Source organism: Micromonas pusilla, assembly GCF_000151265.4.
Source record: "Micromonas pusilla CCMP1545 genomic scaffold MICPUCscaffold_4, whole genome shotgun sequence".
Lineage (NCBI taxonomy): Eukaryota > Viridiplantae > Chlorophyta > Mamiellophyceae > Mamiellales > Mamiellaceae > Micromonas > Micromonas pusilla.
Genome location: NW_003315885.1, coordinates 868107 through 893493, shown reverse-complemented (window position 1 = coordinate 893493; position 25387 = coordinate 868107). Strand labels below are relative to the sequence as shown.

Genomic DNA, 25387 nt, shown 5'->3' with positions numbered 1-25387 from the left:
GCATCTACATCAACGGCGGCGCGTGTAAGATTTGCAAGGGCACGGACCACCTCGCGAAGGACTGCCCGTCGAGGGACAAGTGCCTGCGATGCGGCGGCGACGGGCACATCTCGTCGGAGTGCCCGAAGTTTAGCACGTTTCAGGGAGACGCGCAGACGCAGAAGCGGTCGAAGTACGCGGACACCGGGATGAAACACGAGGCCGGCGGCGCGGTCCGACCTCGAGGCGGCGGTGACGACCTCGAGGACGATTTCGATTTCGAGATCGGCGACGCGTTAGGGCGGGAGAAGCTGCCGGACGACGAGGAGGAGGACGACGACGGCGCGAGCGACTCGGGCGGGGGCGGCGGCGGCGGCGACGACGACGCGCCCGCGCCCGAGGATCTAGAGTGGGAGACGAAAGACGGCGAGAAGGTGTTGAAGGACTACTCGAAGAAACGCAAGAGCGGCGGGGAGAAGGACGGGAAGAATCGGAGTAAAGATGCGTCGGGGGGGGACGGCGAGAGGAAGCCGAAGAAGAAGAAGAAGACCAAGGTGGTCGAGTTTTAGTCGAAAAGAAAATGCACATGTGGTGTTTATGTCACGGCTTCTAACGATGCTGTCCGCAGAGCCAAATCGAATCGACGACGACACGTCGACGACCCTCAACGATTTTTATCGCCTCCTCATCTCGCGCGCGCGATGCGAATCGTCGCATCGCTCGCGCGATGAGGTCTCCTTCTTTCTCCTCGCTCGAACGCATTCGTCGGATAAATTCTCGCTCACGCGGCGACGGGCGTCTTCGAGTTCTTCTTGTTCCCACCGAGAAGGTTGAGGAAGTTGTACGACCCCGCCTTCGGGCCGACCTCATTCTCTTTGAGACCGACGACCTCGACGGACAGGTCGAAGCACTTCGCCGCCTTCTGCATGTCGCCCGCTTCCTTGCTCGGGGTGTTATCGAACGCCTCCGTGCGGTTGGAATTGTCCCAGTAGTTGTCCATGAGCTGATCGCCGCCGCCCTTCCACGCCCAGTACGCGCCGCTCTTCGTGTACTGCGGCTCGCTGTTCACGGACGCGAGCCGGTTGCCCGCCTCTTCCATAGTGACGTACCCCTTCGTGATGTACTTCTGGATGAGCGGGAAGAGGAAGCGGAAAATCGGGGTGTGGTTGCGGAACAGCGGCGTGTCCGCGATGCACCCGGGGTACATCGTGCTGAACGTGATCCCCGTCTCCTCGTGCCAGCGCCTGTTCATCTCCTTGATCGTCAGGATGTTGCACAGCTTCGCGTCCTTGTACGCCTTGGGGCCGATGAAACGATCGCCGTCGATCATCGCGCCCTTGTTGCGGTCGCCGTTGAGGCCGTTCGCGAGCCCGGACATGTCCCCGATGGCAGCCCTCGGCGGCACCTGCCCGGCGAGCGTGTTCGTGTTCGCCGTGACGGACCCGACGATGCATAGACGCTTGTCGATCCCGAGGTCGTCCGCGGCGACGAGATCGCGGAGGAGGAGGTTGGACAGGAGGAAGTGCCCGAGGTGGGTCACGCCGACGGTCTCTTCGAAGCCGTCCTGGGTGAACGTCGGCTCCACCGCGTTCGGGTAGTAGATGGCGGCGTTGCAGATTAAGGTTTGCAAGTTCTTGCAGAGCTTGCCGTTCCCGCGGAACTTCTTCACGAACGAGCGGACGTTCTCCAGGGAACCGAGCTCGAGCTCCATGACCGTGTACTTGGACTTGTCGAACCCCAAGCGCTTCGCCTCGCGCTCGGCCTTCTCCACGGAGCGGCACGCCATGACGACGTGGTAGTCGCCCTTCTCGATCAGGCTCTTCGTCGTGTACAGCCCGAGTCCGGAGGACGCGCCGGTGACGATCGCGGTCTTGAGCTTCGTGACGGCGGCGTAGACGGTGAACGCAGCCTTGGGGGAGGTCTGCGGGGGGGCGGGGGGGGGGGAGGGCGTCAGGGCGACGCGCGGCGGGGGGGTCGGGTTGGATAATCTCGCGCGAGGGATGTCATGTTATCCTCGTTCGCTTTTGCAATCGAGGACGATCGGCGGCGCGCGCGCGCGCGGGTTCGCGCGCGCGACGAGCGAGGCGCGCGCGCGCGAGGCGCGAAAACACCACACGGGGCGATCCCGGACGCCGGGGACGGATCGAGCGAGGCGCGCGTCGATATCGGCCGCCGTCGCGGGGGCGATCGGCGCGCCGTAAAAACCCCCTTCCGAGAGAAGTAATCTGAAATATCTCTCACCTGGACGCGACGGTTCGTCATGGGCGCGCGGGCGATCGCCTTGCGCGCGGAGACGCCGTCGGCCTTCTTGCCGAACTTGGAGACGGGCGCGGCGCGCGCGACCGTAGAGGAGGCGAACATTTGAGCGGACATCTTGCGTGTCGTGCGTGCGAGGGAATGACGACGATCTGCGGAAAGCCGCAACTTTGATCTTCCGAGACAAGATCCCCGCGATCTTAGAGAGATCTGAGTTATCACGTGTTGCTTTTTTGCACTGATTCTTGTGGTTGTATTTTCGGTGAAATAGACGCCCCGTGATTAATTTCTGACGAACGTTGCCACATAAGCACATCACGTGGGTTCGGGCGCTCGCGCGAACCCGGAAAAGGCCTTCTCGAGGCTCTACTTTTATCCTTTCGCTACGCTCTAACGCGCTATCAAGACGCCATCACGCCATCGCGCCCGACCCCCCCGCCCCGCCCCGCGGCGTCGGCGTCGTCGTTCATATCAGGTGTAAGAACAGCGATATGCTCGCGGTCAGCATCACGGGCGCCATCGCGTATTGATAGAACAAACATGTCGCGATCCCCCCCGCGGCGTCGCTCGTGCCGAACATCTGCACCTGAAGCATCATGTTGTTCGCCGTCGGCGTGCCGCCCTCGATGAGAAACACGAGCCAGAACACCGCGGACGCGGGCACCGCCGCGGGCGGGAGCGCCGCCTTCAGCGCGAGACACAGCCCGACGTTGATCGCGGGGAGCGCCGCGAGGCGAATCATCCCGACGCCGACGGCGGCGTCGCGAGAGCACGTCGCGTGATCGGGCCCGTCCGCGAGCTCGGCGCCGAGTATCACGATCACCTGCGGGATCGCCGCGCCGGCCATGATGTTCAGCGCGTCCCCTAACACGTATAAAGCGCCGTCGGTCTCGAACAGCGTGTCTCGGACGGGCGTGACGAGGCCGACGGCGATGCCGAGCAGCGACGCGAAGACGTTGGCGTTCGCCGCCGGTCTCAACGCCGCGAGCGCGCGCGACGTCCGCGACGCGCGCGGTTTCGGTTTCGGCGGCGCCGGCGCGGAGAGGGACGACGCGACCGCGACCGCGTCGTCGTCCTCGGAGCCGCCGCCGTCCATGCCCAGGAGCTCCACGGCGCTCTCGCTCCTCACGACGCCGCCGCCGCCGCCGCCGCCGCCGCCTTTTCCCTCGGCTCTCGCGCCCTCCGCCGACCCCGCCGCGCCGCCGCTCACCCCGCCGCCCACCCCGACGCCCGCCTCGATCGCGCGCATCATCTCCCTTCCCCCGCCGTCGCCGTCGCCGTCGTCGTACGAGGGCGTCTTCGAGCTCGCCATCCACGGCGGGCCGATCGTCCACATCAGCACCGTCAAGGTCGTCATGTAGGCGCCGACGTAGACGAACGCCGCGGCCTCGTCTTCAGGCGTGAAGACGACGTTCCCGACCCGACCGGTGCGCACGATGGCGGTGATGAGGACGACGGGCATCGCGAGCGAGTTCCCGAACGCGCTCGCGGCGATCGCGGGGCCTTTGAACGCGCGCGGGACGCGCAACGCGCGGATGAGAATATTTCCAAAGAGCGCGCCCATCGCGATGTTGCACGCCGCCGCGAGCGGGAGGAGCCACACGTCTCGCAACGACTTCGCGGAGACGGACTTCCCCAACGTCGTGAACAGCAAGCACGGGAGGAACACGACGCCGTTGATCTTCGAGAGCGTCTTCGCGGTCGCCGCGTTCAGGAGCCCGTTCTTCCTCGCCCAGCACCCGACGCTCGCGATGATGAGCACCTTCAGGACAGCCTTGCACGCGACCCAGAAGATCTCGAGCGCGACCGGGACCGCCATCGCGTCGCGGCTTCGCGGCGTCGCGCGCGAAGTCGCCGTCCGCCGGTCGCTTCCTTCAGCGGGGAAGCGCGCGGGCGCGGCGGCGCGACGTGCTCGCCCCGCGCGCGTCGCGCGAAGTGCGACGCGCGCGGGCGCGCGATGGTGCCCTCTCGGCAAAAGTTCCGCGACCTCTCGGAGCCGCAGACGTCGCGACCAGACGCTGCCTGGCTGCGGGCAGGGCTGGCGTTCGAGCTCCCGAAAACGCCTCGGGGAACGCTTCGACTACGACGCCCCCGCGACGCGCGCGAGGCGCGCGCACACGCTCGCGCGCACCGCACGCACCCGCGAGGCGCACTCTCGCATCCCACGCGCACGCGCGCGCTCGCGTTCTTCACGCCGCGCACGTCCCGCCGCTCGTCCGTCGCGCACGCGACGACGTCCCGTCTTCTCTCTCCGCGCGCGGCGAGCAGTGCGAACGTCGACGCGTGAGCGCGTCGAACGGCCATCGTCATGCCCGTCCCTTACACCGGCGGCGTCGAAGCGCAACAGGTGCGCGTCGTCGTCGAGACGCGACGCGGAAGGCCTCGCGTCCGCGCGCTCGTCGCGTTCGATGTCGCCGTCGCGCGCGTCGTCTCGCGCCGCGCGGGCGCGGAACCCGTCCGCGCGACCCGCCCCCTCCCCTTCCCTCCCCGCTTACGTCGTCACTCATTCATTTCCGCGCGCGTCCGTCAGGCGGACGAAGCGAAGCTCAAGAAGTTCGAGGACTACGCCGAGAACGGCGGCGGCGGCAAGGAAGCGCAAGAGCTCCTCGCGGAGATGCGCGATCACACGGAGAAGCTCGCGAAGCTCCGCAAGCACGAGGACCCGCGGATGTCGTTCAACACCCCCGAGTTCAAAGAGTTTTCCCGAAAGTTCACGGAGAACTTCAAGCGCAACTTCGGGAAGCCCATCGAGTGGGGGATGGTGAAGAAGTACCCGTGGTCCGAGCCGCAGCTCCAGAAACTCGACGTCCCGGTAGACCCGGACGGGAACCCGTGGCCGCTCGACGACGCGGGGAAGCCCATCCTCAAGGAGTGATGAGAGAGAGGAAGACGACAGCCTACGGCGATTTTTTGGCAGCCATCCGCGCGCGACGCTCGACGAGAATACGAAGAGACATCATCGCTCGCGCCGACTCTACGTCCCCGTCGCCTCCTCCTTCTCCTTCTCCTCCTTCTCCTTCTCTAGCTTCTCCTTCTCTCGCTTCTCCTTCTCCATGTACGACACGATCGTCACCGCGTCCGAGGGCCGCACTTTCTTCTCCGCGTTCGGGTCCAAGCTCTCCGTCCACTTCTTCAGCCGTCGAAGCGCGTCCTCGCGGTCCCTGTTGTTGCACCCGAGCATCGTCGGATAGCTCCCCCAGCTCTCGTGTCGCTTCGGCTCGCCGTCGTAGACGAGATCGAACCCGCCCACCCTGGGCGGAAGCTGCCCTCGAAACGACCCGGTCATGTCGATCAGCGTCAGCATGTCGTCCAGCAGCCCAAACTTCAGGTCGTGGTCCGTCTGCGTGTCCGACGACATCGACGGCGACGCGTTGACTTCGATGAGCCACGGCTTGAGATCGTCGTCGATCATCACGTCGTAGCCGTACATCTCGAAGCAGTGTTTGTCGTTGATCATGACGCCTTGGACCGCCTTCAGAGAGCCGGTGATGATGTTGTGGATCCCCGCCCAGCACTCGGTCGTCGCCGCGGGGCCGTGCTTCGTCAGCATGTATCGCTTCAACGACGGGAACGACCACTTGAGGTCGCTCACGGAGGCGTCGTACGCGTCGTCTTTTTTTTGAATCGCGTGGTTCGTCAAGTGCACCATCGGGTTATCGAAGTCTTCCTTGCTGTACCTCGTCGCGGTGAACCGCGCGAAGCCTTCTCGGTACAGATACACCCGCAGCGGGTTATACGAGAGGCACACCGCGTATATGCGCATGTCGAACTTCTTGCCGCCGACCAAGTACGGGTCTTCCAAGTACCGCTGCGCGACGAAGTTTTCGTAGCAGACGTTGTTCTCCGCCTTCCCCATGCCTCGCTCTTTCATCCACTGCTCGATCTGCGACGGCTTCGACGCGATCCAAATCCCCTTGCCCTGCGCCCTGCCGATCGGCTTCATGATCCACGTCCCGCCGCGTTCTTTAAACTCCCTCAACAGCATGTTTCCCTCGCTCGGGAGCGTGTACGTCACCGGGATGAAGTCAAACTCGGACGGATCGCGACCTTCCTTCACTGCGAGCTTGATCGCTCTCTTGACGTTCTTCGCCATGAGGTCTTTGCGCGTCAACTCCACGTGGTTCGGGAAGTGGTTCACGCGCTGGTGAGGCTCTAACGTCAGGCCTTTGTTCGACGTCGTGTACGTGATGTTCTCGTGGATCCATCCGACGTCCGCGTAGAAGAAGTCCCACGAGTCGTCGTCCACCTCTTTCCACCCGCGCGCTTTCAGAACCTTGTACGGGATCGTGTGGCGCGCGGTCGTGCCGAAGCGCACGACGCGGCCGGACACGGACGTCGCCTTGGACGAATCCCGCCGCAGGTCCGGGTTCGAGTCGCGCTTCTGCATGCCGCGTCGTCCGCGCGATCGACCCTGGTGGGCGAGACTTTCGCGCTGATGATGACGGGAGGAAAGTTGACGACAGACGAACAGAAGGACACGCGGTCGGTCGACGCGGCCGGATGTGGCCCCTTCGAGGAGCTCGCCATCGCGCGGCGCGATCGCACTTCCCCGCGCGACGCGACGGAACTTTCCGCCGTCATGCTTCGCACGTTCGCCTCGCGGGCGGTCCGCCAGGTGCGCGCCCGCGCGAACCCGCGCGCGATGCCCCGCGCGCGTCCTCGCGCGCGCTAGGGTTTCCGCGCGCGTGCATTTTTTTCACCCGCGATGCGCGAGCGCGAATCAACGGCTGACCCCGATCCTCCCCCTCGACTCCCCCGCTCGATCATCAGGCGCGCGGGTTCAACGCCCCGCACGTCACCTCGCGGGCGATGTCCACCGCCGTCATGTCCGAGGATCAGATCGCGGAGGAATGGTCGAAGGTCACGACCGCGCCCGTCTCCGACGAGGCCAAGCGCTCGCTCGCGCTGCTTCAAAAGAAGCTGAACGAGGCGCGCGACGCCGGAGCCGCCCAGGTGCGCGCTTCTTCCTCGCTCACGCCGCGGGTTCGCCCTCGATCGAACGCGTTCGACTTCCCGAACGCGTTCGACTTCCCGTCCCGCCGCGATCGACGTCGAGACGCGCGCGACGGCGACGGCGGAGGGAAAGTCCTTAAGGAACGGCGTTCACATCGCGAACGGGGTCGTATGGGAAGCAGTCTCACCCACGAGCTCGTCCTTCGAGATCGATCGAACGCTCACCGACCCTCTCCTTTCATCCTCCCCGCAGACGTCGTCCAAGCCGGTCGATTGGGCCGGACTGAAGGCGAAGTCCCCCCATCCCGACATCGTGGACCAGTACGAAGCCGTCCACGCGTCCCACGCGTTCAAGTCGTGGGATGGCGTGTGGGAGGGCAAGGACGTTGTCAAAGAGAGCGCCGCGGAGTTTGCGAAGTTTGCCGCGGAGGCGCGCGCCGTCGCGGACAACGCGACGAAAGAGCTGGAGAGCATCAACCAGAAACTCGCGGAGCTCGAGGCGCAGCAGGAGAAGCTCAGCACGATCACCCTGGAGGAGGTGTTCAAGGAGGATCCGAAGCTCATGGAGGAGACGCACGCGCGCGTGAGGAAGGGCGAGTGGTACGCCGATTGAGAGAGACGCGTATCGTAGCGGCGCGGAGACCCCCCCTGTACGTGTAATCTAAAACTTGTGCACGAAAAGGCCGACTTCACGCGAAGGGGTACGAAAAGATAAATCCAAAACGTCGGACGTGCCGTCATCACAACGCGACGACATGGGCGCGCCCGGGGAGGACGACCCCGTGGAGGGCAGGCTCGGACGCGCCGCGCGAGGCGCGCTCGCCGCGACGCCCGCGCGCTCGCCGCTGAGCGTCGTCCCTCGCGACCGCGACCCGCCGAGCGCGAGCGCGTCGCCGGGACGACACCAACAATGTGATCTCGCCGCGCGCGACGACGCCGCGACGCCGCGACCCGGCGCGACGCCGTCCTCGGGCGCGGTGTGGAGGAGCGACCCCGCGCATCACCACATCGCCGACGCCGCTCCCGTGATCATCCCCGTCGCGACGCCGCACCGGACGATCACCGGCGAGGCCGCGACGCGAGGCCCCGCGTACGAGCGCCTGCTCCGGCACTCCAACCACCTCGCGAAGCGCGTGACCACCGCGCACGCGCACCTGCACAAGGCGTTCAGCTCCGGCGCGGGCGCGCCGTACATGACGACGACGCTGCGGTTAAAGTCCGGGCAGCACGCGCTGCGGTGCGTCGCGGAGGCGATGCCGCTCGCGGACTCGCTGTTGAGCGCGTGGGACGACGCGTGGGGATCGCAGATGCATCATCTCTCGCTCCGAGCGGAGAGCGCGGAGGCGGAGATGGCCAAGTCCGCGGAGACGACCGAGCGCGCGATCGCCGAGGCGGAGGCGTACCGCGCGGAGACGGAGGCGTACCGCGCGGAGATGGACCTGAACGTGGACAGGATCGCGCGCGCGGCGGCGATCGAGGATGAAAAGAAGGAACTCGCGGCGAAGCTCGAGGCGTGCGCGCCGCTGCCGGCGGCGCTCGCGGCGGCGGAGGCGCTCGCGGCGAGCGCGACGCGCGAGGCCGAGCGCGCGACCGCGGCGGCGAAGAGAGAGGTGGAGAGGATGACCGCGGAGCTCGACGAAGCGCGCGCGACGTGCGACGCCGCGGAGGAGTACGCGCAGACGGCGCGAGGGTCGCTCGCGGAGCGCGACGCGCAACTCGCCGAGACGAAAAAAGCGCTCGCCGCGCGCGAGGGCGAGGCGAAACGCGTCGCCGCGGAGCTCAAGACCGCGGTCGACGCCGCGGCGTTAAGCGCGGCGGCGGAGCAGGAGGCGCGGCGCGGGATGGACGTCGCGCGCGCGGAGGTCGCGCCGTTGCGGGAGGCGTTGGAGGGCGAACGCGAAGGGCGAAAGGGCGCGGAGAGACTCGCCGCGGACGCCGCGGAGACGCGACGCGACGCGGAGCGCCGGGCGTCGGACGCGGAGGCGCACGCGCAGGAGTGGGAGATCCGGACGACGTCGTTGCACGCGCAGATGGTCTCCGCGGAGGAGACGATACGGAATTTGGAACGGAAGCTCAAGGACGCGCACGCGGACGCGGCGAATAAACAGCTCGAACTCTCCGAGAAGATCATCGCCCTGGAGGACGAGCTCCGCGCGACGCGCAAGGGCGCCGCGGAGGCGTACTCCGCCGCGGCGAACTCCGCGAAGCTCGGCCCGGAGATCGCGACGATGGAGGAGACGTCGCGGCGGCTGCGGCAGGACCTCGCCGCGGCGGAGCGCGTGCGATTCGCCGCGCAGATGGTCGCCGGGAAGACCGAAGTCACCATCGCGGAAGCCGCGGCGATGGAGTTCGACGACGCCGCGATGGACGAGGTCGCGATGAGCCGCGGCGGGAGGCTCGTCGCGGATCTCTCATCGCAGATGGCGGCGATGCGCGACGAGCTCGCGGCGCTGAAAAACCACGCGCCGCCGCCGAGGAGCCCGCGGACGTCGCGCGGCGCCGCGTCCGCGATCAGCCGCGGCGCGACCCCGCGCGCGAGCGCGAGCTTCAACCACGGGCCGATGTCGGGCCGAACCTCGCCCGCGCTCAGCGCGAGCGGCGGCGGCCTCGGCGTCGCGGAGGTGGGCGTCGCCGCGGAGATCGGCGTCGCGGCGGAGATGGAGACGTTGCGGCGGCGGCTGGCGGAGGCCAACGCGCACGTCGCGTCGCTCGCGTCCGAGCGCGAGCGCCTGGGGATCGGGCACGGGCGCGCGGGAGGCGGCGGCGCGGGCGGGTACGGCACGCCCGCGACGGGCGGCGTCGGCGCCAACGCGTTGCTCGCGCCTCCGCCGACGTATTACGGCGGGTTCTTCGACCGCGCGCTGAGCGAGGCGGGGAAGGTGATGCAGAGCGCGGAGGCGAGGAACGCGGACGCGGTGGGTAAGGTGACGTCGTACGGCGCGCGCGGGGACGATAGGGCCGCGGCGAAGAAGGCTGCGAAGTCGTCGTGGGGGAAGGCTGTGGAGGGGACGACGACGCGCGCGAAGTCGCCGAGGCCGTCGACGGGGTCGACGACGCCGCGGGGGCGGTCGAAGTCGCCCACGGTGAAGTAGTTTTTTGCGCGTAGCCGTGTACATCGTATTCATCGCCGCTCGCCGTGCGCGCGTCGTCGTCGTCTCGCGTCGTCGTCGGGGTTTTCCGTGTGCGTCTTCGTGTTATTCTCTTGCCTTGCCTCGTCGTGTCCAGCCCGTCATCCCTCGCTCTGTCTTTCGAGTATGAGTACTCTATACACGTTCAGCCGGGACGTTTCGTGTACAGAACTCGCAGTGGTCGTTGAAATCGCCGCAGAAGGATGGGCTGCACTTTTCACACCACCACCCGTTGCACATTTCGCAGTAGTCAAAGTCATCGCGTCCGCAATCCAAACAGCGGATTTTGAAACAACCTTTCTTTTCTTTCGATCCGAAGCACACGAAGGAAGGCCTGCACTTTTCACACCAGCACCCGTTGCACGTTTCGCAGAAATATATCTTACCGGGGCTGCATTCTGAGCAACACATGTAGAGACAACCTTTTTCCGTCCCCTTGTGCGATCCGTAGCACATCAGACAGGGATTGCAATCGGAACAGAATGGTTTATCGCATTCTTCACAAAAGCCAACAAACTTCTTTTCCTTCACCTGACAGTCGTCCTGACAGGATGGAGGTGACGAGAGAAGAGCGGTCAGTTTCGGGGTTGGTCGGTGAGTCGTAGCGCTTTAGGAGGAGTGAGAAGGGCACGCACGCAAATCGTTTCGTCACATCGCGAGCAGAAGGAAACTCTTGCTTCACCCAAGCAGTTCATGCAAAATACTTCTCCACACGTATCGCAGTCCAAGTTGATAAAAGGCCCGCTGTGCTTACTGCACAGAAACTGGTTGCACTTGAAACAAATCTCCTCTTCGTCTACGTCCTCGACGCAGTCCTCACACAAGACGAGTGTGTTTTTGCCTTCGCAGTCGACGCACACGAAGGCCTTACTTTTGTCGTCGAGAAAAGCTTCGCATTCTTCGCACGTCCACACATCGAACGGGCCTTTATCGAACGCCTTGACCTTGCTGCGGTCGTGCTTGACATACATATCCAGTAAGTCCACCTCGTCGTTGTTCGCCTTGTTGTCCAAAGGACAGCCCGCGAGCCGCATACGGTCGAGCGCCACCCCGTCGCGGAGGGTCTGCCTGTACACGCCTTGAAATCTTGTCTCCTCCATTATGTGAATCCCTTCGATGCGTTCCATGAACTCGGCTATGTCCCCGTAGCCCACCTCCGAGAGGTTGGGGACGGTGGTGAAGTCGAGCTCCGTGGGAAACGGACGCCTTTTCCTTCCCCGCCTCGCGCCACACCCGCGACACGCACATCAGCGCCGCTCGCGTCGGGATATCATGGATCTTCGAGAGGATCACGCACGCGAGGTCCGTGGAGACATCGAAGCCTCCGGGTTCCATGTCGTCGGAGCTGCCGCGCCGCCGTCGCGCGCGCGCGTTCTTGTCGTGGTTTGAACTCTCAGGGGCGCTTTTCTCGCTCGAAGAGATTTTCTCTTCACGCAGCCACCTCAGCAACTACACAGCGACCACCTGCCGCCCCCACTCGGCTCGCGTCGCCGCACTCTCGCTCGCGCGCGACCACACCCCGTCGACGCCACCCACCGCGACGATGGCGTGCCTCGCGAGCGCGACGCGCGGCCTGACGACCGCGCGTCGCCCCTCCGCGGCCACGCGTCGATGGACCGCGAGGGTGTCGTCGACGATATCCGCCCGAAGCACGATCGACGCGACCCTCGCGCGACGCGCCGGCGGCGAACGACGCGCTCGCGCGCCGTCGCTCGCGCGCCGCCGCGCCGTCGCCGCGGCGTCGCGACGACGCGCGACCGCCGCGGACGCGGCGAACGACGCGGACGACGAACCCGCGGTCGGGAAGTCCTCGTTCGATCCGCTCGCGGACATGGAGGCGGACATCGCGCGACTCGCCGCGGACTCGCCGCTCGCGAAGGAAGCCGCCGCCGCGAAGGAAGCCGGCGTCGCGCTGAAAACGGACGCGCAGGTGAAGATGGACGGGATCAAGGAGGCCATCGACACGTTCCTGCTGTACGACTTCTTCGTCATCCTGTTCATCCTCGCGTGGCTCGTCATCGGCGTGGTGGTCAGGTTGAGCGCGGGGAACGGGCTGTCGTACGACGAGCCCTTCTTGGGCGCGTGGCTGTTCCTGTGGCCGTTCTTGTTTCAGCCGCTGCTCGGCGTGCACATGCTCGCGACGATCGTGTCGCCGATCATAGGGAAGCTGAAGGACCGGGGGTTGGTGAGCAAGGACACGTGGACGTAGACGATTGGACGACGAGGGGCGCAGACGGTCTCGGAGGCGCGAGACGCGACCGAGGCGCGCGCGTAGTATCATATTCGACGTTTATCGTGAGGGTATCGCATCGTTTCGCACGCGACGATCGACGTCTCGCTAGTAGCTAGGTGTACAGTAGACCACAGCGCGCCTCCGAGGACGAGGCCCTACCTCGACTTCTTCTTCCGCCGCCGCCGTCTCGACGACTTGGACGACTTTTTCATCCTTCTCTTCTCGCCGCCGCCGCCGCGTTGTTCCTCGCTCCGGTCGTTCTTCCGTCGTATCCTCGCGAGCTCCGCCTCGAGCTCTTCGCGCGTCATCTTCGACGGTTTACGCTCCTCACTAGACGACGACGACGACGAAGAGGAGGAGGAGGACGACGACGAGGACGAGCTCGAGCTGTCGCCGCGTTCCATCTCCCGCCGCCGCTTCCGTTTCCCCTTCGACGACCTCTTCCTCTTCCTCTCGACGTCGCCCCCCCCGTCGTCGTCGTCGTCGTCGTCGTCGTCGTCGTCGTCGTCTTCACTATCCCCCCCACCCCCACCTGCCGTCCTCTCCGCGCGCAGCTTCTGGAGCTTCGCGCGCACTTTCGGATCCAAGGCTCTCAACGCGAGCAACCTCGCCTCTCTCTTGTACCCCGCCTCCTCCTCCGCGCCGCCTCTGCCGTTCTGCGACGCCGCGAGGTACGTCCCGCCGTCCGCGTGCCCGTCCACGGCGAGGACCGGGGGCTTGTCCCGCGGCATGAGACCCGGCGCGGCGACCGCGGGGAGCGCGTCGGACGACCGCGCGATGCCTCTGCGCACCATTCGGTCGACGATCTCCTCGCTCGGTCTCTTCGGCATCGTGTACGCGGTCGCGCCCTGGCCGGTGAACGCCATGTCGACGACGCGCGCCGCGGCCGCCGCGACGCGCGGTCGCGCGCGAGGGCGCTCGCGGCGTCGGGCGCGGCGAGCCGCGAGCCGCGCGCGGGAGATCTGACGCCCCCGTCGCCGTCTGTCGGTCGAAGATTTGGTTCGTCGCGGCGCGGCGCGCGCGCGGCGCGGCGCGGCGCGGCGTCCAGTCCGCGTCCGCCAGCCTGGCCGCGTTCCCGCCCTTCCGGCCATCACACCGCGTCCGCGCGTCGTCCACGCTCGTCATGGCCGCTCACGCGCTCCCCCCCGCGCGCGCGCTCGCCTCGCGCGCGTCCGTCCCTCGCCCGTCCCTCGCGCGTCGCGTCTCCGCGGCGCGAACGCCGTCGACGCGCGTCAAGAGCGGCGACGACGCGTCGTCCTCAAATTCCGCGTCCGCCTCCTCGTCAACATCGTCCGACGCGAGAGGAGGTTCTTCGCTCCACCACGGCCGCGTCCCGTGGTCCGCGGAGGCGTGCGCGATCTTCTGGGACCTCGACAACGTGCGCGCGCCCAAGGGCATGGAGCTCATCTGGGCGTACCGGCTCATCGAGGCCGCGTTCGAGTTCGCGGACATCGCGCACCTTCGCGCGTACGCGCGCGAGGGCACGATCGACGAGGAGACGCGCGCTGATCTGGAAGAGATCGGCGTGACGGTCACCGTCTGCCCGAAGATAAGCGAGGGCTCGGACGTCGTCCTGAGCACGGACTGCATCAACTTCGTGCGCTCGGGCGGCATCCTCGACGCGTCGGACGACGACGACAACGAGGCGGCGCGCGCCGTCGCCAACGCCGGCTCCGTCGGCGTCGTCGTCGTCACGCGCGACGAGGGCATGCGCGGGTGCGTCGAGTTCGCCAAAGCGCAGCGAGGGCTCTGCGCGGGCGTCACCGTGTGCGGGGACTTCTTGTCGAAGTCGATGCACCGGCCGCAGTACGCCAACTTGCTGAGCTCGGACGGCGACGTCGGCGTCACGGAGGGGTACTGGACGCTCGCCAACGCGATCGCGAAAAAGTCCAACAAGGGTCTCACCGGGAGAGGCAAGCTGGCGTCGTCCGCGGACTGCGCGCTGATGTGGGATTCGTCCAGGCTGTTCTCCATGCCCGGCGTCGGCGCGGGGGATAACTGGGCCGGGGACATCCCGGACGACATCCCGGAGCTGTCGCTGGACGACGACGAGGCGTTGGGGTTGACGGAGGAGGACGGGTTATTCGAGGAAGGGGACTGGGACCAACCGTGGACGGAGTTGGATCCCAACGACGCGATCGTCGCCGCGCCGGGCGGGGTCGCCGCGATGTGGATCGACGGGAAGCTATTTCGGTGGCCGCCGGGGACGCGGGAGGACGACTTCACGATCGAGATCCCGGATTACTCGTGACGCCGACGGAGCCGAGTAGCGTAGAGACATCTTCAGTCGTGCAGTTGGGACTGTCATCAGACTACTGTAAGGATCGAACTGCTTATCGGAATCCTCGACACTCCGCGTCGCGCGCCCCTTCCGCGCGGCACGACGGCGACTTCGCGAATGGTCGGGTCCTCCGCCGCGCGGGGAAGCGCGGCGCCGCCGCCCGCGGTCGTCGCCGCCGCGCGCGCGTCGTCGTCGCGTCGTCGCGTCGTCGCGCCGTCGTCGTCGCGTCGAGATCTCCGCGTCAGCTCCTCCGGCGCGCGAGGCGAGCACGCGGTGACCGTCCCGCTGCCGTCGTCCGGCCCTCACGCGCCGCCGAGCGACGTCCGCGACGCCGTGAACGCGTGGCCGTGGCGCGGCGGCCTCGAACCGTGCGGCGACGTCGACGTCGCGCCGCTCCCGGCGGACGCGGTCGAGGGCGTCATCCCTCCGGAACTCGCGGGATCGCTCTACCGCGTCGGCCCCGGGCGGATCCGCCTCGGGACGAAGAAGTACGCCCACTGGTTCGACGGCGACGGCTTCATCTTCGCGATCCACCTCGACCCGGAGACGAACACCGCGCGCGCGGGCGCGAAGATGGTCCGCACGGAGCGATACGAGAGGCAAGAGGCGAGGGGAGGCGCCGCGGCGAACGCCGTCGCTGTTCGAGGTGCCTGGACCCAAGCCGACTCCGTCTTCGACAACGTCTTCGCGTTCCCGACCAACCCGGGGAACACGTCGCCGATGTTCCACGCCGGGTCGCTGCTCGTCCTGTGCGAGGGCGGCGCGCCGTACGAGGTGGACGCGACGTCGTTGCGAACGAAAGGCGTCAAGGTGTTCGGCTCGAACCTCCCGATGGGATTCAGCGCGCACGCGAAGAGAGACGCGGACGGGACGTTGTACACGTGGGGCCTCGCGAAGCCGCCCGCGATCGGGATGAGCGTCGCGAAGATAACGAAGGACGGCGCCGTGGAGAAGGTGGTGCCGCTGCCGCTGAACGGCCCGGAGATGACGCTGATGCACGACGCGGCGATGAGCGAAAACTACCTCGCCTTCATCGTGCCGCCGTGGAAGCTGCCGATGGGCGCGATGGCCGGCGCGCTGTCCGGCGCGGGCTCGTTCGGGCACGCGTTCCGCTGGGCGGAGGAGGACGCCGCGTGGATGGTGATCATGCGAAAGAGCAACCTGAGCGTCGTCCACGCGACGGAGATTCCGAGGATGAGCACGTATCACTTCGCGACGGCGTACGAACGCGAGAGCGACGGCACCCTCCACGTGCTCGTGAACCGGCTCATCGGCCCGCGACCGGAGCTCGAGCGCAACTTCTCGGACATGTACGCCGCGGTGTGGTCCGCGCCCGGGTACAACACGCTGTGCGACTACGTCGTGGACTTGAAATCCGGGAAGTTGCTGTCGTCGGAGCCGGTGGTGCCGCCAACCGTGGGCGGCGCGCGCGGCGGCGACGCGCGGTCGGGGCAGCTGCCGATGGAGTTCCCCGTGATCGCTCGCGCCGCGCGCGGGCGCGCGCCGGAGTACGTGTACACGCTCGGGTTCAGCGGCGGCGGCGCGGGGTACTTCGACGCGATACAGAAGCTGCGTCTCGGGTCGGGGACGCACGCGACGCGGATTTCGCCGCCGGGGACGTTTCCGTCGGAGGTGGAGTTCGTCCCGCGCGGGGACGGCTCGGGGGACGAGGACGACGGGTATCTGCTCTACGTGGAGTACGACGCGAGCGCGCACAAGAGTTCCGTGGTGATACTCGACGCGAAGGACGTGGAAGGGGACGTCGTGGCGAGGATACGGCTGCCGTTTCACGTCCCGCACACGTTTCACGGGACGTACAGAGCGAACGCGGCGCTATGATCGCGACGCTCCCTTTCGTTCGTTTGTCGCACGCATACGAACACGAATACGAGTTCTAATAAGAGGCTACGTGTCCTTCCACTCCCGCTCGAGCGCGCGCTTCTCCCGACGCGACTCCTTCACCGCCGCGCGCTCGGAATCCCGCGCGTTCGCCCGCGCGACGCGCCCCGACCCAGAACCTTTCGCCCACGAGCTGCTCTTCAGCCCTTTCCCCGACGCGGCGGCGGCGGCGGTTGACTTCTTCTTCTTGCCGCCGCCGCCGCCGCCGCGGCTCTTCCCGTCGTGAGAGTGCCCGACGTGCGAGTGCCCGATCTTCTCGCCGACGCCGTGCGAGTGCCCGCCGTGCGAGTGCGAGTGCACGTTCCCGCCGTGCGAGTGCGAGTGCGAGTGCGTCAGCGCGGCGTCGGATTTTTTCGCGCGCGCCTCGCGTTTCTTCCCGATCTCCCCGGCCCGCGCCGAGCCGCTCTCGTCCGCGCACCCGGCGCCGCCGCGGCCGGCGCCGGTCGCGCCGAGGTTCAGCGCGCGCGCGGCCCACGCGCCGAGGGCTCGCGCGGCGTCTTTCGAGCCCACGATCTCATCGCTCGATCTCCTGAGCGCGGTCTTGAACTCCTTGCGCGTGGACAGCGGGAGTAAAAATCCCGCGCTCGACTCCGTGGGGCCGTCCGGGACGAGCAGGTAGTCCGCGCCCGTGACGGGGTCGACGAGAACGTCCACGCGCCGACCGTTACTGTTGTTGTATTCGTCGTCATCGCCGTCTCCCGCCTCCGCCGCCTTCGCCGCCGCCGCCGCGCGCGCGAGCTCCGCGCGACGCGCGTCGTTCACGCCGGATATCATCCGCGCGCGCGCGTCCTCCCTCCCCGCGCCGTCGACGTCTCCCACGCCTGGCAACATCCTCTCCGGGTACGCGCCGTCCTCTCCCGCGCCGCGTATCACCACCCCCGATGTCTCCAACACCGCGTCGCTCGCCTCCCACGGCCTGTGACGCAGGTGCCCGCGCGGCAGCCCAGCCAGCTCGGGCACCCGCGTCGCTATGGCGTCCCCGAGCGGGTCGTGCGCGCGGCACGGCTTGGATCCGTCCGGCGCGAGCGACCCGGAGAAGACGTCCCACTGGTCCAGACCGCTCTTTCCCGCGTTCTGCCACATCATCGCGTTGATCGCGAGGTCCGCGTCTACGAGCGTGTCGTGGAACCACCGCGCGCCGTGGACCCAGTGCACGTTTAGGTAGTCGCACAGAAACGTCGCGCAGAGCATGCGCTCCGTCTGGTGCATCCAGCCCGTCGTCCACAGCCGACGCATCCCGGCGTCCACGGCCGGGAACCCGGTCCGCCCCTCTCGCCACCGCCTCAAGATCTCCGCGCTCGCGGCGTCGCGCGTCGGGTCCGGGATCCAGTCCGCGCGGCGGTCGTAGTGTCTCCGAATCGACTTCGTCCCCATGTCCGGCCAGTTGGCGAGCTGCCAGTACGCGAACTCCCGTCGATGCACGCGGTGCCAAAACAACCTCGACACGCGCTTCCCGTCCGCGCGCTTCAGGTCGTGGTACATCGCCCGCGGCGATATCTGCCCGAACCGCAGGTACGGCGACATCCGCGACGTCGAAGCCGCGGGCGCGACCGCGTCCGCGCGGCCGTGCTCGGCCTCGTACTCGGGCAAACCCCGCCGCGTGAACGACGCCCAAACTTCATTCGCGCCGCGCTCGGAGATGTCCCACTCGTCCCGTATCCCGCTCGACCAGTCCCGCCCGGGGGGGAACCGCGGCGACACCCCGAGGTCGTCAAGGGACGTGAGGCGGACGCTCGCGTCGGCACCCAGGTCGGCACCCAGGTCGGCACCCAGGTCGGCACCCAGGTCGGCACCCTCGAGGTCGACGCACGGCGCGGCGCTCGGCGCCGGCGTCGGCGCCGCCACCTTCCCGCCCGACGTCTCCGCCGCGTGCACGAACGGCATCAGCGTCCCGAAGAAGTACTTCTCGCGCCGCATGTCGATCTTCAGCGCGCGCGGGTCCCACAGGAGGTGCCCGGGGAGCGTCACGAGGGCTATCCCGCGCGCCTCGAGGAACGCCGCGGTGGCGGCGTCGCGCGCGACGTGCGCGGGCTCGTGCCGAGCCGTGCAGAAGACAATCTTCGCGTCGATCGCGTTCGCCGCCGCGAGGAGCGACGCGCCGTGCGCGCCCGCGAAAAAGTTGACGCCGCCGCCGCCGTACGTCGCGCGGACGTCGACGTCGAGCGATCGCAACGCGTGGTGGAGCCACACCCGGGACGCCTCGCCGATCGCGGACATGTCGTCGTTCGACGCGAGGCGTCTCGACGGCGCGAGGTCCTCGGTCTCGGACCACGCGAACACGCACGCGAGCGGGGCGTCGCCCTCGCGCGCGTGCCTCGCCGCGGCCGCGAACGCGGCGTTGTCGTGAAGGCGGAGGTCTTGCCGGAACCACACGACGCACGCGCCGCCGCCGCCGCCTCGCTGGGCGTCCGAGGCGGCGGTCGCGTTCGCGGCAGACGACGACGCCGCCGACGACGACGTCGACGCCATGATCATTGCCGCGTGCCGACTCGCGCTCGACGTCGTCCGCGGCGACGCGGTCCGACGCGTCGTCCTCCGCGGCGCGAGCGGCGCGTCCGAGCGTCCGCGCGTCGGACTGCGCGACGCGAGCGGCGACGCGAGACGCGCCGCGGCCGCCATCGACATGACGCCCCGCGTCTCCCGAGGAGCGCGCGGGTCGTAGTGGATGACGTGGCCCGAGAAAACAGGTCCGTCTGCTTCCAACAGAAAGCGCGAACGCGGCCAAAGGCCGAAGCGCCGCGCCGCGCCCGCCGACCATGGCGACGACGGCGGCGCATCTCGCGCCTCCGCCGCGCGCGTGTCGCTCGTTCAGAAGCGCGGGCCGCCGCCGCCGAATCGCGCGCGCGTCGGCGACGTCGAGAACGCGCGCCGCGTCGTCGACCGAGAACGCCGCCGCAGACGTCGCGGAGGGCAGCGCCCCGGGGCCTCCTCCCGAGACGTCGGACGCGACGCGCGCGACGCGCCTCGTCTCCCCCTCCGGCGGCGTCGTCCACCTCGTCGGCGTCGCGCACGTCCTCGCGACCGACGCCGCGGCGGACGTCCGCGCGCTCATCGAGCATCACCGCCCGCGCGCGGTCGTCGTCGAGCTCTGCGACGAGCGATGGCGCTCCATCGCGTCGGCGTCCTCCTCCTCCTCCTCCTCCTCCTCCTCCTTCGCCGGCTGCGCGTCCGCCGTCGTGCCGAGGTCCGTCGCGATCGAGGGCGTCCCGTCGCTGCGCGACGACGGGAAGACGCACCTCCCCGGCGCGTCCCCGAACGATCTCCTGCTGACGCTGCGCACGATACGCGGCGTGGTCTCGACCCCCGACGACGTCGCGCGCGACGTCGAGACACTCCGACGCGGCGGATTCTTCTCCGACGTCCGCGCGGACGTCTCCGACCCCGACGACCCCGGCGACGCCGCGCCGCCTTTGTACCGCGCGATGGGACGCGGCGCGGACGCGATCTACGAGCTCGCGGACGGCGTCGACGTGACGTTCCGCGCGACGGTGGACGACGACGTGCGCGTCATGGCGGATGTGCGGTTCGATTGGGCCGAGGACGCGCTCGCGACGCTCGGCGGAGAGGCGCGGCGCGAGGCGTTGGAGGCGAAGATGTTGCTCCACGCGGGCGACGCGATCGCGCGGACGGAGGAGGAGGAGGACGAGCGGTGGGAGGGGATGAAGCTCCTCGCCGCGCTGAGGGACGCGGCGAGGGACGTCACGCGCGACGCGTTCGACGTCGCGACGGAGAACGTCGCGGCGGAGGACGAGGGCGACGACTTCGGCGGGGGGGTGACGTGGGTGATGATCGGCGACGACGACGGAAACGAGGGCTCGAAGATTGAGAAGAACTTGAAGAAGAAGAAAAAAAAGAAGAAGGGGATTTGGGCCGCGTGGCGGGACGCGAGCGGGGCGGCGTCCGAAGCCCCGAGCCGCGCGCGTCTGTATCTCGCCGCGTCGGAATTTTCGCAGACGATTCTCGGGGACGCCGTCGACGCCGGGGGCGCGCCGCCCGGGCACGAAGCCGTCGCCGCGATCGCGGCGGCGATGGAGAACGGCGTGGAGAGGATCGTCCTCGGCGACGCGCTCGCGTCCGAGACCGCGAGCGCGGTCGCGGCGGCGATCGACGAAAGAGGCGGCGCGTTCGCCGGCGTCGCGCTCGCCGCCGGGACGGCGTTCGACGCTTTGCGCGTCGCGGCGTTGACGTCCCCGGAGGATTTAAACCGCGCCGTTCGAGCCGCGGTGGCGGGGAAGAGCGCGGGGAACGGTGATAGCGACGGCGACGTGGCCGGCGGCGGACTCGCGAGTGCGACGACGCCGCCGTGGCTCGTCGACGCGTTGATCACGACGAGGGACGAGCGTCTGTTTCGCGCGGCGTGGCGCGAAGCCGAGGGCGGCGGCGGCGGCGGCGACGGCGGCGGCGACGACGACGTCGCGTTTCCAGTCTTCACCCCGACGTCCAGGCCGAGGTGTCTGGACGACGAATACGACGCGTTAACGTATTACGCGTACGACGCGAACGGCGGCGCGGGCGCGGGCGGCGGCGGCGTCGTCGTCGCCGTCGTCGGCGCGGCGCACTTCGACGGCGTCGTCGCGCGATGGAACGACGCGGCGCGCGTCCGGACGCAGGAGTAGTAGTAGTAGTAGTTTCGCGCACGATAGGGTTATCATCACATCCGCGCGCGCTTCCTTCGCTTCTTCTCTCTCTTCTCTTCTCTATGACTTCGCCGCCGCCGCCGCGCGCCGTTCCGCGCCCGTCGTCCCCTTCTCGCTCGCGCCCGCGTTCCCCCCCCCGAACATGTCCGCGAGGGACGGCGGGTTCCCCATCTGCTCTTGCATCTCCTTCAGCGCCTCCGGGTCCATGCTCTCCATCATCTTCGGCATGTAGAACGCCATCACGACCGTGAACGCGACCATCAAGAACATCGGGTTCTTCATCAGAGCGCCGACGGATAATCCGCCTCTGGGTTCGAAGTACTCCGCGACGGATACCGGGGAGAGCACGAGCGGGTTGACGTGCACCGCCTCGTCCACGTCCTCCGCGAAGTGGCACTCCCTACCGCCGTCCGACGTGATCCGCAACCGCAGCGGCGGGAACGTGTACCCGAGCGCGAACGTCTCGAGGTGGTGATACCCGGGCGGGACGTCCAACAGGGTGAACTCTCCGGTGGGTTTGATCCGCGTCGCGATCTTTTGCGCGCCGTTGATCGTCAGCGTGACCTTCACGTCCGACGTCTTCACGCCCGGCATCTTCTTGACGGTGACGATGCCGTCGATGTTGAAGTGCTGCGCGGCGACGACTTCGCCGTAGTCCACGGCCTTGAGCTCGCTGCGGCGGGGCGGGGGGGCGCGGGGGGGGGGGTCAGTCGACGAGATCCGAGACGAGAAAAAGCGGCGAGGCGAGGGCGGAAAAGGGCGCGACCGACGCGCGGGCGATCGACGCGACGGCGACGCGCGCGCGCGCGGACGCACCCGACGGCGGCGACGGAGCCGACGCATCCGAGAAGGATCGTCGCGATCGCGAGCGCGCGGAAGATGGACGTCATGAGGACGTCGCGTCGCGCGTGTGCGACTGACGCCGGGGCCGTCAGGGATCCCTCGCGCGGCGCGGCGCGTCGCAGGACGACGACGCGACGAGCGAAATACCTGTAACACGTGTCGCTGCGACGAGTTGTCCGTAGCGGCGGCGGAGGAGACGCGTTCGGCGATGCGATGCTCTCATCGTTCAGAGCGCGTGAGGCGTCGACCAAATACATCGGATACAATAGATACCACGCGGGGCACGACGCGCGTCGTTCCCCCGTGCGCGGCGCGAGAGGGGGTGACTCGCGTCCCCCCCCGACCGCGCCGGTTTCCTTTTCGTCTCGTTTCGTTTTGATGAGTTCGTTTCCCGCGGCGGGGTCGACTCCACCGTCGCTCCCTTCCTCCTCCTCCTCCTCCTCCTCTCGATCACATCGCCTTGCGCGCGCGTATACGCACGCCCCCCAAGTTCCCGCGCTCGAACAGCTCCTTCACCGTGCGATAGAACAGATCCAGTTCCGCGCACATCGCCTCGCCGTGCACGCGTCGATTGCGCGCCTCCGCCGCTCGAAACGCCGCCAGCCGCCGCTCCACGAACGGCAGCCATCGGTCGTTCATGACCTCCCACTCCACGTCCACGAACCCGGCGTGCTCGAGCGTTTTCTTGTACTCCTCCTCGGACGGCAAGTACGGGCACGCGACCGGCCCGGCGAGCTGCCGCTTGTCCTCCGCGGTCAGCGGCGCTCGAGCGAAGTAATCCTCCACGTAGACCTCCCCGCCCGGCTTGAGCGCGCGCGCGAGGTTTTTCCACAGCGCGTCGCGATCGGGGATGTGGAGCACGACGAGCACGGAGAGCATGTGATCGAACGGCGCGCCGCGCACGGCTTCCTCGAACACGTCCACGCACTGGTGCTTGCACCGGTCGGCGATGCCGACGATGGACGTGAGCTGCTCCGCGGCGGCGTGGATGTGCGGTTGAACCTCCACGCACGTGACCTCGCACGCGGGGTGATCTTCCGCGATGAGCCTCGCGTCCCCCGCGAAGCCGGCGCCGAAGTCGAGCACCTTGTGCGACGCCACCTCGCTGGCGTCGCTCAGGTTGAAGAACGCCGCCGCGTTCTGCATCGGCTCGTCGTCCATGTAGTGCATGCACGACAGCGCGTACAGATCGCGCGCGTTGACCTCGGCGGCGGGCTTCGTCCTGAGCAGCTCGTCGAGTTCGTTCTTCGTTCTGCCGTCGATGTAGATGCCCATCTGGGAGAAGTCCGCGTCTTTCATCGTGGGAGTGGCGTCGGGGGCCATGCCGGCGGCGCGGGAGCGGAAGAAGCGCGGTGGCGGCGTCGGTGGTCGTTCGCCGACGCTATCGCGCGGGGCGGAGTGCGCGACGGGTCGCGCGGGGCGGAATCGACGTCGGACGGCGGATGAATAAACCTAAAAAGCGACGCGAAAGGACGCGAACAGAACGAGAACGCGCCGTTCGTCCGCCGGGCCGTCCAGTCGCGTCACCCCCCCCGCCGCGGGATCGTCATCTTCTCCCCGCCCGCGTCGCCCACGAGCTCGTGAAACGCGCTCATCCTCTCCCTCTCCGCGCGCTCGTGCGCCTCCGCCCTCGCCGCGAGGACGCGCGGGTCCGCCGTGGTCCCCCGCGCGTTCGCGCGTCGCTCCTGAGCGCGGCGCTTGGCCGCGAGCGCCGCGCGAAATTCATCCCCGCCGCCGCCGCCGAGCTCGCTCCCTCCGAGCTCTCTCATCCCGCCGAGCATCGCGTCGTCTCTCTGCGCCTGGTACGCGCGATGCTCCGCGCGGATGCCGAGGCGTTTCTCTCGCAGCGCGTCCCTCCCCGTCGCCTTGGGGCCCGCGAGCTCCTCGAGGCGCTCCTTCTCGAGTCTTCGCCGCGCCTTCGCCGTCGCCGCGTCGACGCGCGCGTTCGCCGCGCCGGCTGCGTCGCCGCCGGCGCCGACGTCTGTCAGCGAGGGAGGCAGACCGGCCGCGCGGAAGTCGAGGAGGCTCTCCCGCAGCGCGCCCACGGAAGCGAGCGCGGCGTCTTCCTCGAGCGCCGCTTTTCGCGCGTCCGCGACTCGTTTCGCCGCCGCCCGCGCCGCGGTCGGCGGGACGTCGTCGTCGGCGGCGGCGGCGGCGGCGGCGACGCGCGCATTCTCGACGGCGACGGCGGCGGCGGCGACGCCCACGCCGCCCGCGCCCGCGCCGCCCGCGGCGCTCATGCCGAGCTCTCTCTGCATCCTCAGATATCGTTTCGCCTCCTTCAGCATCTCTTTCTCGCGCCTGCGATGGATGGGAAAGGAAGAAGGCGCGCGTCCGCGTCAGCCGTCGTCGTCGTCTATCGCTATCGTCGCGCGCAGAGTGGGCACCTTTCGCTCGTTGCTTTTCGCCCGAAAAATGAAAACGAGGGATCGATCGTCGCGTCCGATCGCGCGGGGATGGGGGCGCACCTCTCCTCCTCGTCGTCGCCGCGCTTCCGCTTCTTACTCTTCTTCTCCTTCTTGCTCTTGTGCTTCTTCTCCTTCTTGTGCTTCTTCTCTTTCCGTCGCTCCGACGCGCGACGATCTTCCGAGGACGAGCTCTCGCCGTCGCTGCTGCTCGGGGATTCGCCCCGGGATCGTCCCATCGTCGCGGCTGTCGCGCAGACGACGACGACGACGACGACGACGACGTTCGCGCGGCGTCGCTCGAAGACGTCGACGGTGTCCCACCGTCGCCGCGCGGGTCGCGCGATCGAACGCCGCGCCGCTCGCGACCGCGCGTGCGCGCGCGGTCGTCCGCGACGACGACGAGTGACGACGAGCAGGAGAGTTCTCTCTTCGTCTTCGTCGTTCTGGAAGTTTCGTTCGCGAGAGGAGGCCGCGGGCATTTCGGGACGCGCGCGGACGACGACGGGGCGCCGTCGCGCGTCGCGAAGATGCGGCTCGCGCGGCGGCGCGCGCGCGCGCTGGCGCTCCTCTTCTTCGTCTTCCTCGCGCCCGCGCCCGCGGAAGGTGCGCCGTCCGCTCGCCCGCGCGCCGTCGCCGTCTCCCCCCACCCCCCGCGCGCTCGATCGTAGTCTCCTCCGACCCGGGTGCCTTCCCTCGCGTCTCGTTTGAACCGCGCGCTCCCGCTCCCCTCCCCGCGTCCGCGCAGGGCAATACCTCACGAAGTTCATCAG

General features: G+C 68.2%; 18 protein-coding genes across 18 annotated transcripts in view; 9 read left to right on the top strand and 9 right to left on the bottom strand.

The window, feature by feature from the left end:
• Positions 1 to 188: 188 nt before the first annotated feature.
• On the top strand, positions 189 to 548 carry MICPUCDRAFT_39355 (uncharacterized protein; the record flags this gene model as incomplete). Its single annotated transcript, XM_003058094.1, has 1 exon — positions 189 to 548. One exon carries the CDS (start codon positions 189 to 191, stop codon positions 546 to 548), a length of 360 nt encoding a protein of 119 aa, XP_003058140.1.
• PORA (light-dependent protochlorophyllide oxido-reductase chloroplast precursor) lies at positions 547 to 2367 on the bottom strand. Its single transcript, XM_003057728.1, has 2 exons — positions 2221 to 2367; positions 547 to 1900 (listed from the first exon to the last, which is right to left on the bottom strand). The coding sequence occupies exons 1-2, from the start codon at positions 2350 to 2352 to the stop codon at positions 761 to 763; spliced, it is 1272 nt and encodes a 423-aa protein (XP_003057774.1). The 5' UTR covers positions 2353 to 2367; the 3' UTR covers positions 547 to 760.
• A 334-nt stretch (positions 2368 to 2701) lies between these two features.
• On the bottom strand, positions 2702 to 4054 carry MICPUCDRAFT_39353 (auxin efflux carrier family; the record flags this gene model as incomplete). The annotated part of the gene is made up of 1 exon (XM_003057727.1): positions 2702 to 4054. One exon carries the CDS (start codon positions 4052 to 4054, stop codon positions 2702 to 2704), a length of 1353 nt encoding a protein of 450 aa, XP_003057773.1.
• A 489-nt stretch (positions 4055 to 4543) lies between these two features.
• Positions 4544 to 5110, top strand: MICPUCDRAFT_57319 (uncharacterized protein; the record flags this gene model as incomplete). Its single annotated transcript, XM_003058093.1, has 1 exon — positions 4544 to 5110. The coding sequence occupies one exon, from the start codon at positions 4544 to 4546 to the stop codon at positions 5108 to 5110; it is 567 nt and encodes a 188-aa protein (XP_003058139.1).
• Positions 5111 to 5449: 339 nt separating this feature from the next.
• On the bottom strand, positions 5450 to 6559 carry MICPUCDRAFT_3463 (uncharacterized protein; the record flags this gene model as incomplete). The annotated part of the gene is made up of 1 exon (XM_003057726.1): positions 5450 to 6559. A coding segment is annotated over one exon (1110 nt), but the record flags the coding sequence as incomplete, so codon positions are not given.
• Positions 6560 to 7044: 485 nt separating this feature from the next.
• MICPUCDRAFT_57317 (uncharacterized protein) lies at positions 7045 to 7801 on the top strand (the record flags this gene model as incomplete). Its single annotated transcript, XM_003058092.1, has 2 exons — positions 7045 to 7188; positions 7316 to 7801. 2 exons carry the CDS (start codon positions 7045 to 7047, stop codon positions 7799 to 7801), a joined length of 630 nt encoding a protein of 209 aa, XP_003058138.1.
• A 142-nt stretch (positions 7802 to 7943) lies between these two features.
• Positions 7944 to 10321, top strand: MICPUCDRAFT_57316 (uncharacterized protein; the record flags this gene model as incomplete). The annotated part of the gene is made up of 1 exon (XM_003058091.1): positions 7944 to 10321. The coding sequence occupies one exon, from the start codon at positions 7944 to 7946 to the stop codon at positions 10278 to 10280; it is 2337 nt and encodes a 778-aa protein (XP_003058137.1). The 3' UTR covers positions 10281 to 10321.
• Positions 10322 to 10451: 130 nt separating this feature from the next.
• On the bottom strand, positions 10452 to 11416 carry MICPUCDRAFT_57315 (uncharacterized protein; the record flags this gene model as incomplete). Its single annotated transcript, XM_003057725.1, has 2 exons — positions 10452 to 10859; positions 10952 to 11416. The coding sequence occupies 2 exons, from the start codon at positions 11414 to 11416 to the stop codon at positions 10452 to 10454; spliced, it is 873 nt and encodes a 290-aa protein (XP_003057771.1).
• A 233-nt stretch (positions 11417 to 11649) lies between these two features.
• Positions 11650 to 12619, top strand: MICPUCDRAFT_57314 (uncharacterized protein; the record flags this gene model as incomplete). The annotated part of the gene is made up of 1 exon (XM_003058090.1): positions 11650 to 12619. One exon carries the CDS (start codon positions 11650 to 11652, stop codon positions 12523 to 12525), a length of 876 nt encoding a protein of 291 aa, XP_003058136.1. The 3' UTR covers positions 12526 to 12619.
• On the bottom strand, positions 12606 to 13640 carry MICPUCDRAFT_67388 (uncharacterized protein; the record flags this gene model as incomplete). Its single annotated transcript, XM_003057724.1, has 1 exon — positions 12606 to 13640. The coding sequence occupies one exon, from the start codon at positions 13638 to 13640 to the stop codon at positions 12705 to 12707; it is 936 nt and encodes a 311-aa protein (XP_003057770.1). The 3' UTR covers positions 12606 to 12704.
• Positions 13641 to 13672: 32 nt separating this feature from the next.
• MICPUCDRAFT_57312 (uncharacterized protein) lies at positions 13673 to 14800 on the top strand (the record flags this gene model as incomplete). The annotated part of the gene is made up of 1 exon (XM_003058089.1): positions 13673 to 14800. One exon carries the CDS (start codon positions 13673 to 13675, stop codon positions 14798 to 14800), a length of 1128 nt encoding a protein of 375 aa, XP_003058135.1.
• A 110-nt stretch (positions 14801 to 14910) lies between these two features.
• On the top strand, positions 14911 to 16749 carry MICPUCDRAFT_49546 (uncharacterized protein). The gene has a single exon (XM_003058088.1). It carries the CDS (start codon positions 14948 to 14950, stop codon positions 16667 to 16669), a length of 1722 nt encoding a protein of 573 aa, XP_003058134.1. The 5' UTR covers positions 14911 to 14947; the 3' UTR covers positions 16670 to 16749.
• A 691-nt stretch (positions 16750 to 17440) lies between these two features.
• On the bottom strand, positions 17441 to 18946 carry MICPUCDRAFT_16082 (uncharacterized protein; the record flags this gene model as incomplete). Its single annotated transcript, XM_003057723.1, has 1 exon — positions 17441 to 18946. A coding segment is annotated over one exon (1506 nt), but the record flags the coding sequence as incomplete, so codon positions are not given.
• A 539-nt stretch (positions 18947 to 19485) lies between these two features.
• On the top strand, positions 19486 to 21345 carry MICPUCDRAFT_57309 (uncharacterized protein; the record flags this gene model as incomplete). The annotated part of the gene is made up of 1 exon (XM_003058087.1): positions 19486 to 21345. One exon carries the CDS (start codon positions 19486 to 19488, stop codon positions 21343 to 21345), a length of 1860 nt encoding a protein of 619 aa, XP_003058133.1.
• Positions 21346 to 21426: 81 nt separating this feature from the next.
• On the bottom strand, positions 21427 to 22466 carry MICPUCDRAFT_57308 (uncharacterized protein; the record flags this gene model as incomplete). Its single annotated transcript, XM_003057722.1, has 2 exons — positions 21427 to 22039; positions 22183 to 22466. 2 exons carry the CDS (start codon positions 22464 to 22466, stop codon positions 21427 to 21429), a joined length of 897 nt encoding a protein of 298 aa, XP_003057768.1.
• A 193-nt stretch (positions 22467 to 22659) lies between these two features.
• MICPUCDRAFT_57307 (uncharacterized protein) lies at positions 22660 to 23532 on the bottom strand (the record flags this gene model as incomplete). The annotated part of the gene is made up of 1 exon (XM_003057721.1): positions 22660 to 23532. The coding sequence occupies one exon, from the start codon at positions 23530 to 23532 to the stop codon at positions 22660 to 22662; it is 873 nt and encodes a 290-aa protein (XP_003057767.1).
• Positions 23533 to 23732: 200 nt separating this feature from the next.
• On the bottom strand, positions 23733 to 25096 carry MICPUCDRAFT_57306 (uncharacterized protein; the record flags this gene model as incomplete). The annotated part of the gene is made up of 2 exons (XM_003057720.1): positions 23733 to 24510; positions 24678 to 25096. The coding sequence occupies 2 exons, from the start codon at positions 25094 to 25096 to the stop codon at positions 23733 to 23735; spliced, it is 1197 nt and encodes a 398-aa protein (XP_003057766.1).
• A 48-nt stretch (positions 25097 to 25144) lies between these two features.
• Positions 25145 to 25387, top strand: part of MICPUCDRAFT_47053 (uncharacterized protein) — a gene marked incomplete at its 5' end in the record, with an annotated part of 2790 nt that continues 2547 nt past the window's right edge. Inside the window, one exon of the mRNA XM_003058086.1 lies at positions 25145 to 25220. Coding sequence (XP_003058132.1) covers positions 25145 to 25220 — 76 coding nt within the window. The remainder of the gene's footprint in view (positions 25221 to 25387) is intronic.

What these genes read in the sequence shown, in the direction of transcription:
- MICPUCDRAFT_49546 (XM_003058088.1), top strand. Translation starts at nt 14,948, where the DNA reads ATGGTCGGGTCCTCCGCCGCGCGGGGAAGCGCGGCGCCGCCGCCCGCG.
- PORA (XM_003057728.1), bottom strand. Translation starts at nt 2,352, where the DNA reads ATGTCCGCTCAAATGTTCGCCTCCTCTACGGTCGCGCGCGCCGCGCCC. An exon ending in TGACGAACCGTCGCGTCCAG is followed by an intron (nt 1,901 to 2,220) that starts GTGAGAGATATT and finishes GCCCCCCCGCAG; the next exon opens with ACCTCCCCCAAGGCTGCGTT.